Source organism: Vanellus vanellus (assembly GCF_965231255.1).
Source record: "Vanellus vanellus genome assembly, chromosome: 2".
Classification (NCBI taxonomy): Eukaryota; Metazoa; Chordata; class Aves; order Charadriiformes; family Charadriidae; genus Vanellus; species Vanellus vanellus.
In genome coordinates this window covers 8,028,225-8,041,090 of record NC_138906.1, presented here as the reverse complement: position 1 = coordinate 8,041,090, position 12,866 = coordinate 8,028,225, and the positions used below count along the sequence as shown (strand labels likewise).

The 12,866-nt window shown below is 42.8% G+C and overlaps 1 protein-coding gene across 3 annotated transcripts in view; it reads left to right on the top strand.

Annotated features, from left to right (window-relative positions):
• Positions 1-12,866, top strand: part of PRKAG2 (protein kinase AMP-activated non-catalytic subunit gamma 2) — a 232,676-nt gene that overhangs the window by 147,239 nt on the left and 72,571 nt on the right. For 2 of the 3 annotated variants that reach the window (XM_082479602.1, XM_082479601.1), the window contains one exon: positions 9,308-9,522. In XM_082479602.1, coding sequence (XP_082335728.1) covers positions 9,308-9,522 — 215 coding nt within the window. Of the gene's footprint in view, positions 1-9,307; positions 9,523-12,866 lie in introns of those variants that run through there. The other variant, XM_082479604.1, reaches the window with a different exon arrangement.

The window sequence follows — 12,866 nt, the reverse complement described above, 5'->3', positions numbered from 1 at the left end:
GCCTTTTTTGAAGATCGGAGTGATGTCAGCCTTCCTCCAGTCCTCAGGCACCTCTCCTGTTCTCCATGACCGTTCAAAGACGATGGAGAGTGGTCTAGCAATAACATCTGCCAGCTCTCTCAGCACTCGCGGGTGCATGCCATCAGCGCCCATGGACTTATGAATGTCCAGCTTGGCCAAGTGATTGTTTATGCTTGTGAAGCACTTTGCACACGGTGGGTGCTACCAGAAGCAAAACACGAACAATGATGATGTGGTTTGGAAGCTTTGCTGTGCAAAACCAGGAAGAGGGCACCCGGGCAGAAGGCAGTTATAGCAGCCTCTAGCAGAGGACGGGGTGATGGGGAGACAGACAGTGTTGGCCACTGAAGTGTCACCAAAGACGGGCAGTTTGCAGCTTTCTGTAACGGCAGGGGAGCGTTGAGGTCAGCTTGGCTCAAAACGGCAAAGAAAGCGTAGACAGGACAACTGAGGCTAATGTGGAAAGACCTGTTAAATGTTAGCTTTAGCAGCCAGATGTCTTTTTGCTAAAATAGAAAACAAAAGTTATTTCATTAAACCCTCTGAACACAAAGTACTCTGTGAAAGTTTAAATGCCAGGTGGTGTATTAAGTAAATAAAGTAGTCCTGCTGTAGGCATTGTTTCTCACAGCAGCCGGCTATAACCAGCGCATAGTACAGGCGACCATGTGAATCTCTGCCATGTGATGTAGCGCTATGCCAAGCTAACGTGCTGATACGGGGCTGGCAAGTCAGAGGAGACTTTTCTTTCAGCAGTTATCAGTATGTTGATAAGGGCCAACTGTTGCACGTGGCTTATTTGCATGGATTGGCTTACGCTCGTTAGTCATCTGGTTTGGATCAGGAAAAGAAACTCGGGGTTTGCACAGATGTCATGTGTCCTTCCAGCGCAGTTTGAATGAAGAGGGGTGACTGATTTTCATTTTAGTGACTTTTTAGATCAGTATCATAGTACTGCACAGTGAGCTTTTGTTATAACCCTGCAGTAACCCCCTGGCAGCACTTGCTGAATGTCATATCCCGTTATCGGCAGTCCCGGGTTTGTGTACAACAGGAGCCATTTGGAAGGTGGCACTCTTAAACTCCTTTTGCTCTGCTGCCAGCAGCAGGATTGGAAAGTTAGCCAGGTGATTCCGAAAGTGAAAAGCTGGTGTTTGCAAGCTTCTTGACGCCATTCTCTGTGGTAATGGATGCACGGAGGATAAAGCATTCGTTGCTCACGTGTGCTTCTCATAGACACACATGCCCAAACCTCCTCTTTCTGCTTCTTGTGGTTCTACAGGGTGTTTCCCCATCGTGCTGTTACCTGCTGAGCATCACTTAATACTTTATTCCTATCATTGGCACTTGGGATGGCAAGGTACATGCGGTTTTGACAGTGTGTGCTGACCACGGCCATATGGTGCCTGGTAAAGTCTTGGTGCTGAGTCTCTCAATATAATTACCATGCTGAACTACTTGCTCATGCCTGGCTTAGGCAATTATTCAGTGGCTACTTCAGCCATTACCAGAGCCTCTTCATTTATGACCTGGGACGCTGTCAACCAGCAGTGGCATGGGGCCCCAACACGAGAAGGACAGGGACCTGTTGAAGCGAGTCCAGAGCAAAGATGATCAGAGGGGTGGAGCACCTCTCCTGTGAGGACAGGCTGGGAGAGTTGGGATTGTTTAGCCTGGAGAAGAGAAGGCTCTGGGGAGACCTTGTAGCGGCCTTCCAGTAAAGGGGGCCTAGCCTACAGGAAAGATGGGGACGGACTTTCTATCGGGGAGTGTAGTGATAGGTCAAGGGGTAACAGTTTTAAACTGGAAGAGGGGAGATTTAGATTAGATATTAGGAAGAAATTCTTTCCTGTGAAGGTGGTGAGGCACTGGAACAGGTTGTCCAGGGAAGTTGTGGCTGCCCCATCCCTGGAGGTGTCCAAGGCCAGGTTGGATGGGGCTTTGAGCAATCTGGTCTGGTGGGAGGTGTCCCTGTCCATGGCAGAGGGGTTGGAACTCGATGATCTTTAAGGTCCCTTCCAACTCTAACCACTCTATGATTCTATGGGCATTTGGCTGTCTCAAATAAACAAAACAAAAAAGTGCCATTCTTTGCCATCAAGCTCATGGCTGATCTCTGTTTCTTTGCTATGAATTATTTGTCTATGGTATTCTCTCCAGTATTTGCAAGGCAAAGGAGAAGGGGTGGCAGAAAACTGGGAGTTAGAAGCCAGGCTGGAACCTTTCTGCTAACGAGAACTAGAAAAACCCTATTGAGAGGGATGCTCTATGCCAGGATTTCTGGTCTCTGCTTGCTGTGTTTGGATCCCATAGATTTATTGTTTTAAAAGCAACAAAATCATAATTGTATACATCTCTGGATCCTATATACTACTTCCTGCAGCTTGGCTATAGCCCTAAGAGCGCAAGTTCACAGCCCGTGACAGCTACCTCTTTCCTGACAGCCCCCTGGTCAGCTCACGTACTCTGATGGAGATTTCTCTGCTGAATAAAGGAAAAACGCGAGTCTGTTGAAAACAGGCAATGCAAAACCGAAAGTGATGAAACTCATCTAGTAGTGGAGAACAACTATTAAGAACGAAGTGTGACAACGCAGGCTCAGTGTGGAGGCTTCAGTCTCCAAAAGGTGCTAAGCTTGGGAGAAGGAGAGGGTAGAAACCAGCTGCGAGGGTGCCTGGGCAGTGGGGCCGGGGCTCTGCGGGGTACCTCCCCCACGGCTGGGAGCCCGTCTCGCAGACCCAGCCTGATAGCGCAGAGGTGACGACCGCTTTGGTAACGTATCCAGAACCTTGCAGCGCCCTCTGAAAAGGCAAAACACCACAAAACCCAAACCTCCCAAGGCCTGCAAAGCCCCCTTTGTTACAGGCTGGAGGAGTCGCCGGCTCTCAGTTCCCGGGTGGGGGGTATTTGAAAAGCTGCTCTAAGGAAATGAAATGCTATGTCAGTTATGTTCTGTAAGCCATGCTGACATCATAACATGTCAAGTCTTTCCAGATTTGTCCAGTACATTTAACAAATGTAAGATAACCACTGTACGATTCTGGGCAAGGTGGAAGCTCCTCTGTCTAATCAGCAGCAGAGGAGAAACGGGGAAAGTGTTTCTCTCGATCAGCCTTTCCTCATACAGCGGCCTTGAGATCTTCAGAAAGAACAGTTCTCAAAACTTCACTAATTAAACTCTTCAGCTCCTGATTTTCTCAGTTTTATGAGGAAAAGGTGTTGCGTTGCAGATTCCACAGATAGGAGTGTTTAGGCATGTAAATAAACCACAAGCGGAGCAGAACAGGCTGAATCCTGGAAACTGATATGGCTCTGTCTTCGGTTTTACAAGGTGAAATAGCTTCTGAAGCAAAAGTTGGAGCTTTCAGGTTCAGGTATTTTTGTGGCTGAGTCCACTTAAGGAGTGGTTTCCTTTACTATGCTTGAACCAGTATAAAGAAATTAGATTTTTACTGCAAAAATATACATTTCCCCATGAAACTTTTCAGACAGCATATGATATTTTAATAATTTAAAGGGTGTATTTTTCTCTTCCTTTGATTAATAAAAAAAAACATCTGAAAGATGTTTTTGGAAACAAGTAAGCTTCCCACTGAATGGTGTCCCAGCTACATGAGAAGCCATGGAGTTGTTTCAATAAGATTGAAAATGTGCAAGTAGGAGAGATGCTGCTCAGCCAGAAGCAGGGAGCTGAGATGAAGGACTGGAAGGCCTGGCCATTGTAGGAGTGATGCACTCCTGATCACAGATAGAGCCCGTATGGTTCAACGGCAGAAGCCGTAGTTCTTGTAGGGCTGGAGGCATCCTGAATTGGTGGGTCAGTGAAAATGCTAGGTACGGCAGGACATTTCCTGGGCAGTACCTACCATATTTTTTGGTACAGTAACTCTTAAGATTACTTTTCAGGCTTAATTTTTTTTTTTTTTTTAAATAACAGGTATTTTACAAGATTTAGTGCCGATATCATCAGTACTATTTGAATAGAAACAGTCAGTAAACATTTACCTGCTTATGGGTTCGTAGTTTTACTGTCATTAAGTGGCATTAAACTTCATTTCACATAATTTGCCTCAATTTGCTTATGTGTCAAAATTAACATAGTATTGTGTCTGAAGAGTGAATCAGCTTAATGAACAGCCGGCTCAACGCAGATTCACTTGTGCTGCTAACTACTTAAAATTCAGCAGCCACAGCCTGCGCCTTCTCTGTTTCACTGCCAGCTGAAGAATGGAAATGAAAGGACAGTATTGTCCTGAGAAGGAATCGGACAAAAAGTGTCACATGGAGCCACTGCAAATGGAAGTTCCTTTTGGTTTTTTTTCTGGGAAGTTTCAACCTAAATGGTATATGAATAGATCCCTATATATAAACTTGGAAAGCTATTTTAGCGATAGCTTTATATGTTAACAATGGCATGATCTGCTTGAGCAGGTACAGGATGAGAGAATACTGAAGTGTGATTCATAGGAAGAGGTAAACTGCAGAAATGATTTATTTTTCACGGTCGGTAACTCTCATCACTTTTAGCAGCTTCATCTGAAGTGCACAAAGACAAAAGTAAACTTTGAGAGCAGCAGGCTGCTGGCTGTATGGTTTGGGCCCTCAATAGGGGAGCGTGTCTCTCTTCCGAACCACCCCAGGCCAGCCTGTCCTACAGGACCATTGGCATACCTCCCGAAATCCCTGGCAGCACCATTCCAGGGCAGGTACCTCCAAAGGTTTGTGGTGGCAGGAGCTGTTTTTCTTTCTGGAAAGAGGTTGATTGGAGCTCTGGGCAGAACTACGTGTAGCAGAGCTGATAAATAAAAGGGAGGCTTTGGCAGGAACCACGGGGCTGCGAGCATCCTTCCTCCCAGACACCACCAGATGCATCCTGCCAGGTCAGGCGTGAAAGGTAGGTGACAGAGCTGATTGTGGGTGTCACCCGGAGACAGTAGGAAATTTAGGAGGGCAGCCACCCTTCTTCCCTTGGGAGCACATGAATGACAACGTAGTGCTTTATCCTTTCCTGTTTTTTATCAGTAGAGGGCTGGTTTGGATCAGAATGCCTGAGTAGGTGGGTGGAGAACTCAATATTGTGCCAAATAAGGGCTTATTTAACAGAAATAGTTGCAAACACCTAGAGAAAGAAGTGAAGGTAGCGACGTTATTTTTGTATGTGGGTGACCAACTAAGTACCAGCTAGTGTTGCATGCTAACTTGTGTCAAAGCTGTGGGCTCCGCTGTACAGCAGTACTTTCTCGGGGTCTTGCATCCAACGGTTCGATCCCAGCTGCAGTTGCTCAAACACAGGCACAAAACTGAATGTTGGGCCACCGCTGCCCAGAGTGCCATCAGAAACAACAGTGGCACAGGGAGAAGGCAGCTGGAGATAGCACCGTTTTGCTCAAAATTCAGACTAGTACTATTTAGTTCTGTTAGGATCTCACATACAGATTCTGAGTAAAGAAACGCTATAATATGAAAGTTGCTTCTTTACATTAATGCAATTTTGCACCATGTATTCATATATTCTTATGAGTCTCTTTATTCATATGCATATTCAATTATGCAAATGTCAGGACTTGCGGTTTGTCAGTATGGGGACCACGAAGTTATCCTCTTTTTTTGCTCTTCTTTTGCCCCCAGAAAAGAAATGTCAGGATGAATCAGAACAAAGCAAACCTCTTGGACTGTTTTAAAACTGGGCAGGGATGATCAATAGAAAACACAGGACAAACCCTTGTGTTAGCCAATGACACTGTAACTGATCTGCTAGGGGTTTTCTCTCTTTGGGGTGTTTTTTTTTGGCTAAAATTCTTGTTTTGTATCATGGAAAAAGGAAGAGCCATTTAGTTTCGTAATATGAAAATATCACATTTTGTTACTCATTTCATTGTCTGATGAAAGAAACATTAGCATAAGAGATAATTACTTGCCATATCAGTTTATCTTGTTACCAGAACTAGCAAATTTCACAGCCAATCTCAAAGATTGTTTCTTTTCCAAAATCCTACATACATACTGAATTTTTGCAGCTTCATTATAGAAGACTCCAGAATTGTTGGCTGGTTTTCACTGCTTAATTGTGTTACACATATTTTCCCGAAAATTAACTGCTTTCAGCCATGGGATATAGCTGTATCTTGCCTCTTCCAATGGACTTTTGGAGTAGAACAGGGTAGCTACTGCGCATGTATATGACTATATATTTACACCAATGCTGCCTGTTTAGATGGCAGTCCAATAGGTTAAAGTTAATGCAAAATTCTATTACTTCTGAACTGATTTTGGATTGGGGATATATTACAGATTTTCATTCTTTTATGTAGCAGGTTTTTATAAATCCTTTGTAGGGTTTTGGATGTTCAGCTGTATCACAACAGCCAAAAGTCTTTTGGTTTAATAATCATAAAAATATTAACATTTTCTATGGGATTTTTCCTTCAATCTCAGAGTTGTACAAATGTAAATGTAGGTACTTTAATAACGCTAAGAGGTAGGCTTTTAAACACCGAAGATTGAAAAACTTAATTACATAATTTAATCAAATCCCCTGCAAAATAATTATAATTTTCCTTACACCTCTGTATGGAAACTGAGTCACAGAAAAATGGAACCTCAAATGTATTAGGCTGTGCCTCAAGTTGAGTACTTTATGTTTTAAATGCCTGGTTGAAACAGACAGTTCTAAGGCCCAGAGTGCTCCCAGTAAAGTTGCTGGAGTCACAGGTGCTTGTCATCCATAAAAACTCACGCCAAGTGTCCGAGGCTGGCATCCAAAAGGAGACTCGCCACCAGTGAATGTTCTTATAAAATGGAAACCACGCTGTCTGTCCTGGCTGTGCTGTTACACATCTATAACGAGGTGGCAATAGTTTTCATAGGATGTAAGAGATGTTACTTCCTTGGTCTCCTTTGATCCACATCTTCCTATGTCCTACAGATGTCCTCTAGACTTGGCAGGCCAGCCTTGTTAGGACGGTGAATATGGGTTTACTTATGTCTGGTAATAGCTCTTTTGGCAGAGCTTGTTGATACTGGAAATGGGTTTTGTAGACTTGCTGATTACATTAGCGCACAATGAACACATCCCAGCAGCAAGACTTTAAGATGTAATGGTGTTTTTCTCTCTTTTAGTGGTTTTACATTTGCATCGATTACAGCTACCGTCCACCTCAAACCCCATTCTGAGTGCTCAGGAAATGTTTGTGCCTCCATAAAAGCACAGAAGATAAGAACATCTTCCCCAGAACTTTTTATTTAAATTTGTCTGTAAGCAAAAACTGAAGGGGCAAGTTAGGTGTCCTTTTAATCCTTCAGGATGTGGAACGCTCTCCCGTCCCACTGAAATCAGCAGAAGCTGAAGACATTCAAAGCACCAGGGTGGTTCTTCTCGCCTCACCCTGACGCATGTGACCGTAGCCAACATTTCTGTCTGCCTACAACAGCCAGGCCCCACAGGATCCGTGGTTGTTGCTGCTTGATTGGCAGAGCCGCCGGTCTCTCTGTGAAATGAAATGGAAGTCCTCGGAGGGCAGCTGCAATTTTGGAAAAGGACTGAAGAGAGGGACTGAGCAGGGGGTCCTTTTTGATTCCAGCAGAGCTAAAATATTTCAGTGAGAGTTAGGATTTAGAAATAAGTGCGTTACACCGCACCACTAAAACCACCACAAATAAACCACACTAGAGCCTAATTATTTTGCAGGTTTCTTGATGGGTGATTCGATTAAAGTTAAGTCTCCTCACATGTAAAAGCCATTGAGAAAGGTTGTTTTCAGTGAAGAATGATAGCTAAAGAACAGTTACCTATATTCCTCCTTAATTCCTTTAATCATAAGATCTGGTAACTCTTCCCCAGATATGTCAGGAGTAATAGTTTCTTCATGTAGTAGATCCCTCCCTGAGTTGTTAGATTTATAGTCTTCTGAGTCCAGCGTCTTAGTTATTACTGAGTTGTAGTCTTACTTTCCATCAATATAATTTTTTTATTAAAAATGGTGCCTGCGAGGTAAAACGTGACACCGAGAGATAATGAGTACAAAGCGGGTTGTACTAATGCGCTTTTTCCCGGGTTGAAAGGAGGGACCAGTGGCGGCTGAGTGGACACCAACGCAAAGCTTCTGAATGGGGACAAATCTCTGGTGCAAAAATCTCTGGTGCAAAAATCTCTGGTGGAGCCTTGAAAGCTCACACCGAGCAGATGAGCTGGACTTACCATGAAGATGCATTAGCATGTTCTCAAACACTTGTTTGAATTGCTTGGGATTTTATGCTTGTTAAATGCTATCTTATCTGCTCCCTTTCAGTGGACTTGAGTCCCCTCTGGACTAACTGATCATCTACACAAATCTCTGGAAATACAAGAAGCGAACCAAATTCAGAGATGATAGAGGTGTCAGCAGCCCACTTAAAAATATGTAGCTCTGTTCAGCCTCACATTTTTATGTATTTAGGTCTGTTCTGATTTAAAAGAATCATCCCTTGTTTGCTGACATACATATAGATATAACAAGAAACACAGATGTTGTGACGTGAATTTTCTAATTGGATATGGATGTCTGCTGGTTCTTAAATGGATAATAAATATAACTTAAATCATCTGTTTGATCACAATTCAGAACTGCCCTAAGAATGTAAGCTAAAATACAGCTGGGGTAGATACCTGTGTCAAATAAAAACAGGACGCTCGCAAGAGAGGTGATCTGCTGCTAATATAGATTTTCAGCAGAAGATATGAATAAACTTTCTCCTCAAAGGCTGCGGAAAACAATTCTACTTTGTATAAAGGCATTGCCAAGAGCCTTATAGAAAGCAGACTGAGGCTCATGGGAAATATGCCCTGTTTCTTTTTGCCTTTGCTCCTAATTTTATTCTAACTGCTGGCCAAGATACTGTTAAAATAATGAAAAAGAAGAAAAAGCAACCATTCAAGCTCTTGAGCCATTTGCCATGAGACAGAGGTAATCCTGAGACTCATAGGAGTATTAAAATTATAACAATAAAGTAATACCACTGCTGAGGAGCATTTTAGAACTAAGCAGACAGGAGGTTAATACAACACAAACCTCCAGTGCTCTCGTCTTGCCACTGTGCCTCCCTGTAAATGGATCAGACAGTTCAACCACTTGAATGATTGAAAGAGTTTTAACGGCAAGGCGGAGCGATCCCCTTCCAGAAACGAGGAGGTGAGATACACACTTTTAGTCTGGGGAAATGTGATGAAAAAACACAGGTTCACTGTAAAGCTGAGATTTCCGGCTGCTTTTCTTCTGAACTGATCTTTGGTAATTATTCTTGTTTACAGCCTCTGGCCTCTCCTCTTCTCCATCTACCCCAACACAAGTGACCAAGCAGCCCACGTTTCCTCTTGAATCCTATAAGCATGAGCCCGAGAGACTAGAAACACGGATTCACTGTTCTTCACCTCCGGACACAGGGCAGAGATTTTCTTTGCCTCCATCTCAAAGTGCAGCCAAGCCTCCTATCATGACACCAGCTCCCTGTGCTACCTCAAAACCAGTAAGTAAAGCATGTACAGGGTTGTGTGTAACTTTCTTGTATTACAACCGATGGGCTGGAGCGTGTGTGTCCATACTCTGGAACAGAACGAGAACAATTTCACGTGCCTTTTCCTTCAGACTTGTCTCAGCTTCTCGCGATATTGAGCTGACAAGGCACTAGAAATCCAAAGGCGGTAGCTCCCCTTCTGATTTACCCAAATAGCAACTAATTTTTGCACCATTCTCAAGCCGTTTTGCAGTGGCTACAAATCCCAGCGTAAGTTGCTGAGATGCCACTTTAGAGAAGGATACAACTTCAATTTTTTTAACTCCTTTAGCTGCCTTAGCAAAAGCTGATGAGAGAGCTAGCAGCCAAGGAGAGCATATCAAAAAGAAATTCACAGTATGAGCTGCAGGGGATTTGAGTTCCTGCTGCCTCTGGAGTCTGAGATGACTGGGACAGCTGGTGACTAACGGCAGTAGTTGCTCTGGCGCCTCCTGCCCCAGCTCAGAGAGCAGAGGAAGAAGGGCAGCACCAGCAGGGTATTTATCCAGCCCCCCACATAGCACAGGTCTCTTCATGAGAGTGGTTTCTTCAGCTCCTGGGAACGCATGAACTAAGCGGTTCCTGGGAATACATGGATTCCAGCCTCTGATATTCTCCACCGCAACATCCACACTGCGTGCCGTTGTGCCTCCTCCCGTCTCCCTTGGCCAGCCTGAGTCTCAGAGGCGTCGCTGCTCTTCTCTTTTTGTGCTCCTCTGCCTTTTTGCTCCTTCTTTATTTTCATGGAATTTTATTTTCATGGAATTCCTTTGCAATAACTTTGTCTTTCTGTTCACCGTTCTCCTGCGTCACAGAACTAGCAGACTGTGATCTGTCACCAGAGTTAACTACCTTGCATCTCTTATCTGTATTTCCCAGCTTTTCTTCTTCTTTTTCTTTTTTTTTTTTCCCCTCAGAATATAAAATCTTTGGCATTTTCTGTATCTAGAAATCTGGAACTGTAAAAGACATGAAGGTTCATGAGGTCTGCTTCCTTGTTGAACGACTACAAGTTCTGTTTCATTCCAGTTCTTAGTGATTTATTGAAAAGCAGGAAGTTTCCTCCCACTCGCCCATGGGAAAGCTGTTCCAGGATCTGAATAAGCTAACACAGCAGTCCCAAACCTTTTTGCTTTTGTGTTAGGTACCTCCACAGTAGCGGCGGCAGTTGTTATGCTGAAAGTGTTTAGGTACTGGATCGGTGTTCACATACTACTTTCAAGGCGTTCACACACATCCAGGAAAACGCATGCCCTGTTTTGGGGACCCCTTCTGTAATGGTTAGGAAGTCTCTGATTTTCGACCTAAGTTTTTTCATGGACAGGTTATGACCATTTGCTCTTATAATTAATAGCCATTTTCGTTTGTTGTTTGTTACATCCTGTTGTACCTGTAGCCAATCTTTGGTTTGGTTGATTAAGCAAGTCGAACTCTCCCTACAAAATACAGACTTTCTGTTCTGCTGCTATGCAAAAGTAAATAATTAAAGTCTTAAATAAAAGAAATTGTACATTTATAGGTAGGGAACTCCAGCAGTAACTTTTCTCCAGCCAACTTACTGCTTTTCTGTGGAAGTAGTAGTCTTGGGATACACGAATTATGAAACTCAAAGGCTTGTAGGACACAAAAATATTTTTGGTAGGTTTCAGTCAATCATCTGTCATATTATTTGCATAAGAATGTGTTTATTTATTTGTGTTATGCAGCTACAGAGTATTTTGTACCTGTTAGAACAGAAATGGGGAAATAACATAATCTTAGCACATTCCGCTGACTGAAAGACTGAAAAGTTTGTTTTGCTTTTAATTATTTTTTGATTTGGACAATATGATGTTGAGTAGGAGATGCCAGAATAAAGAAACAAAATCCCCTGCAAGTATTTATCAACTGTTGTGGTTGTATATATGTACAAGAGAGAGTCTGGATGGAAACTCAATACGTTGGACTCAGTTATCTCCTGTTCAGAAGATACAGAAATATATATATATATATAAAATATATAGGATGTATAGTGCCTGATTGTTTTGTACCCTCTGTACTCATTGATATCTGAGAACAGTGCAGGGCTGCCAGTGAATCATTAGGTTTTTGGTTTACTTGGGAACAAATGTCAGCAGCTACAGATACGTGAGGACCAAAGCCCTGGATGTTTCATTTCCACCAGAAACCAGAGAGAGAGAGATTTGCCATGCTCCTCCAGTCGGAGGAACTGTTAGAGGAGAGAAAGGCTAAGCTGCTGCAGAAGGGCATGGATCTGAAGCTGATGGGTGTTCACTCAGGACTGTTGTGTCTTTCGATCCCTGTAAGTTATTTACCGAGCATTCCTTTACTAATGTGGCAGCAGCAGAGCAACATTCTTGATTTGAGTATCGTATTTCAAACATTTCTTTCATTCTGAGCTGTGTGTTAATAAATACACGGTTTCACAATGCATATGCCATAAACAAATCCGTAAAGGGCTAACTCAATTTCTTGTTTACTTAAATCATCATTTCTTGGCATAACAATTCCAATTATCTTAAAAACACACTATAAATTATATGATAAATGGTTTCATAGTGGCCATGCTGTTAGATGATCAGTTTAATGACAGGGAAGCTTCTATGTTGACATCTGAAACGAGAAGTTGACTCTTATCTGCAGGGCTCTGTCAACTGAAATCTCATTTACTTATTACATTGTTTAACTAGTGATGATAATGTGTGAGATCCCAGAACTATTATAAATGATTCATGATTGCTCTATATACTGCAGTAGCAAAGAGGAACCCTTGGACCCAGTGCTGGAAATACTACTTTAAAAAAACACAGAACAGATAACTATAGGAAGGTGCAATATCAGGACTTGGAACTAATCTTAGCCCATTTTTATGATGATGAACTACATTTGAAGCTGGTCATGTACTTATTTTTTATATGTCTGAGACTGCGGCACAGAATGGTTAAATCAGTTCAGTAAGAGAGATGGCACGGAGGAAAGAATAAAAATATTTATTTCCCAGGAGATGTAATCAAAACCTTTTGTTTTAGTAGCACTTAGAACAGTGTATATTTTAACGTGATTTTTAAGCCTTAGATTCTGGCAAGGGGAACAAAAAGTGGGAGACAGCTCCTGACAGAGGGAGAACCTCCTTCGGCGAGTATCACCTCCACACAGTATACAAACCTAAGCAATTAACCTCATGCTAAATGGATGTCTGTGATAATCACTAAGGTCTGGGTTTATCCCACCTAACTTTAGAAACCTATCTGAGCTGCTTAAGTTGGGAGCATAGTAGCTCTCATTGTCTCTGTATCCCACAGAGCGGCATTTGCAGG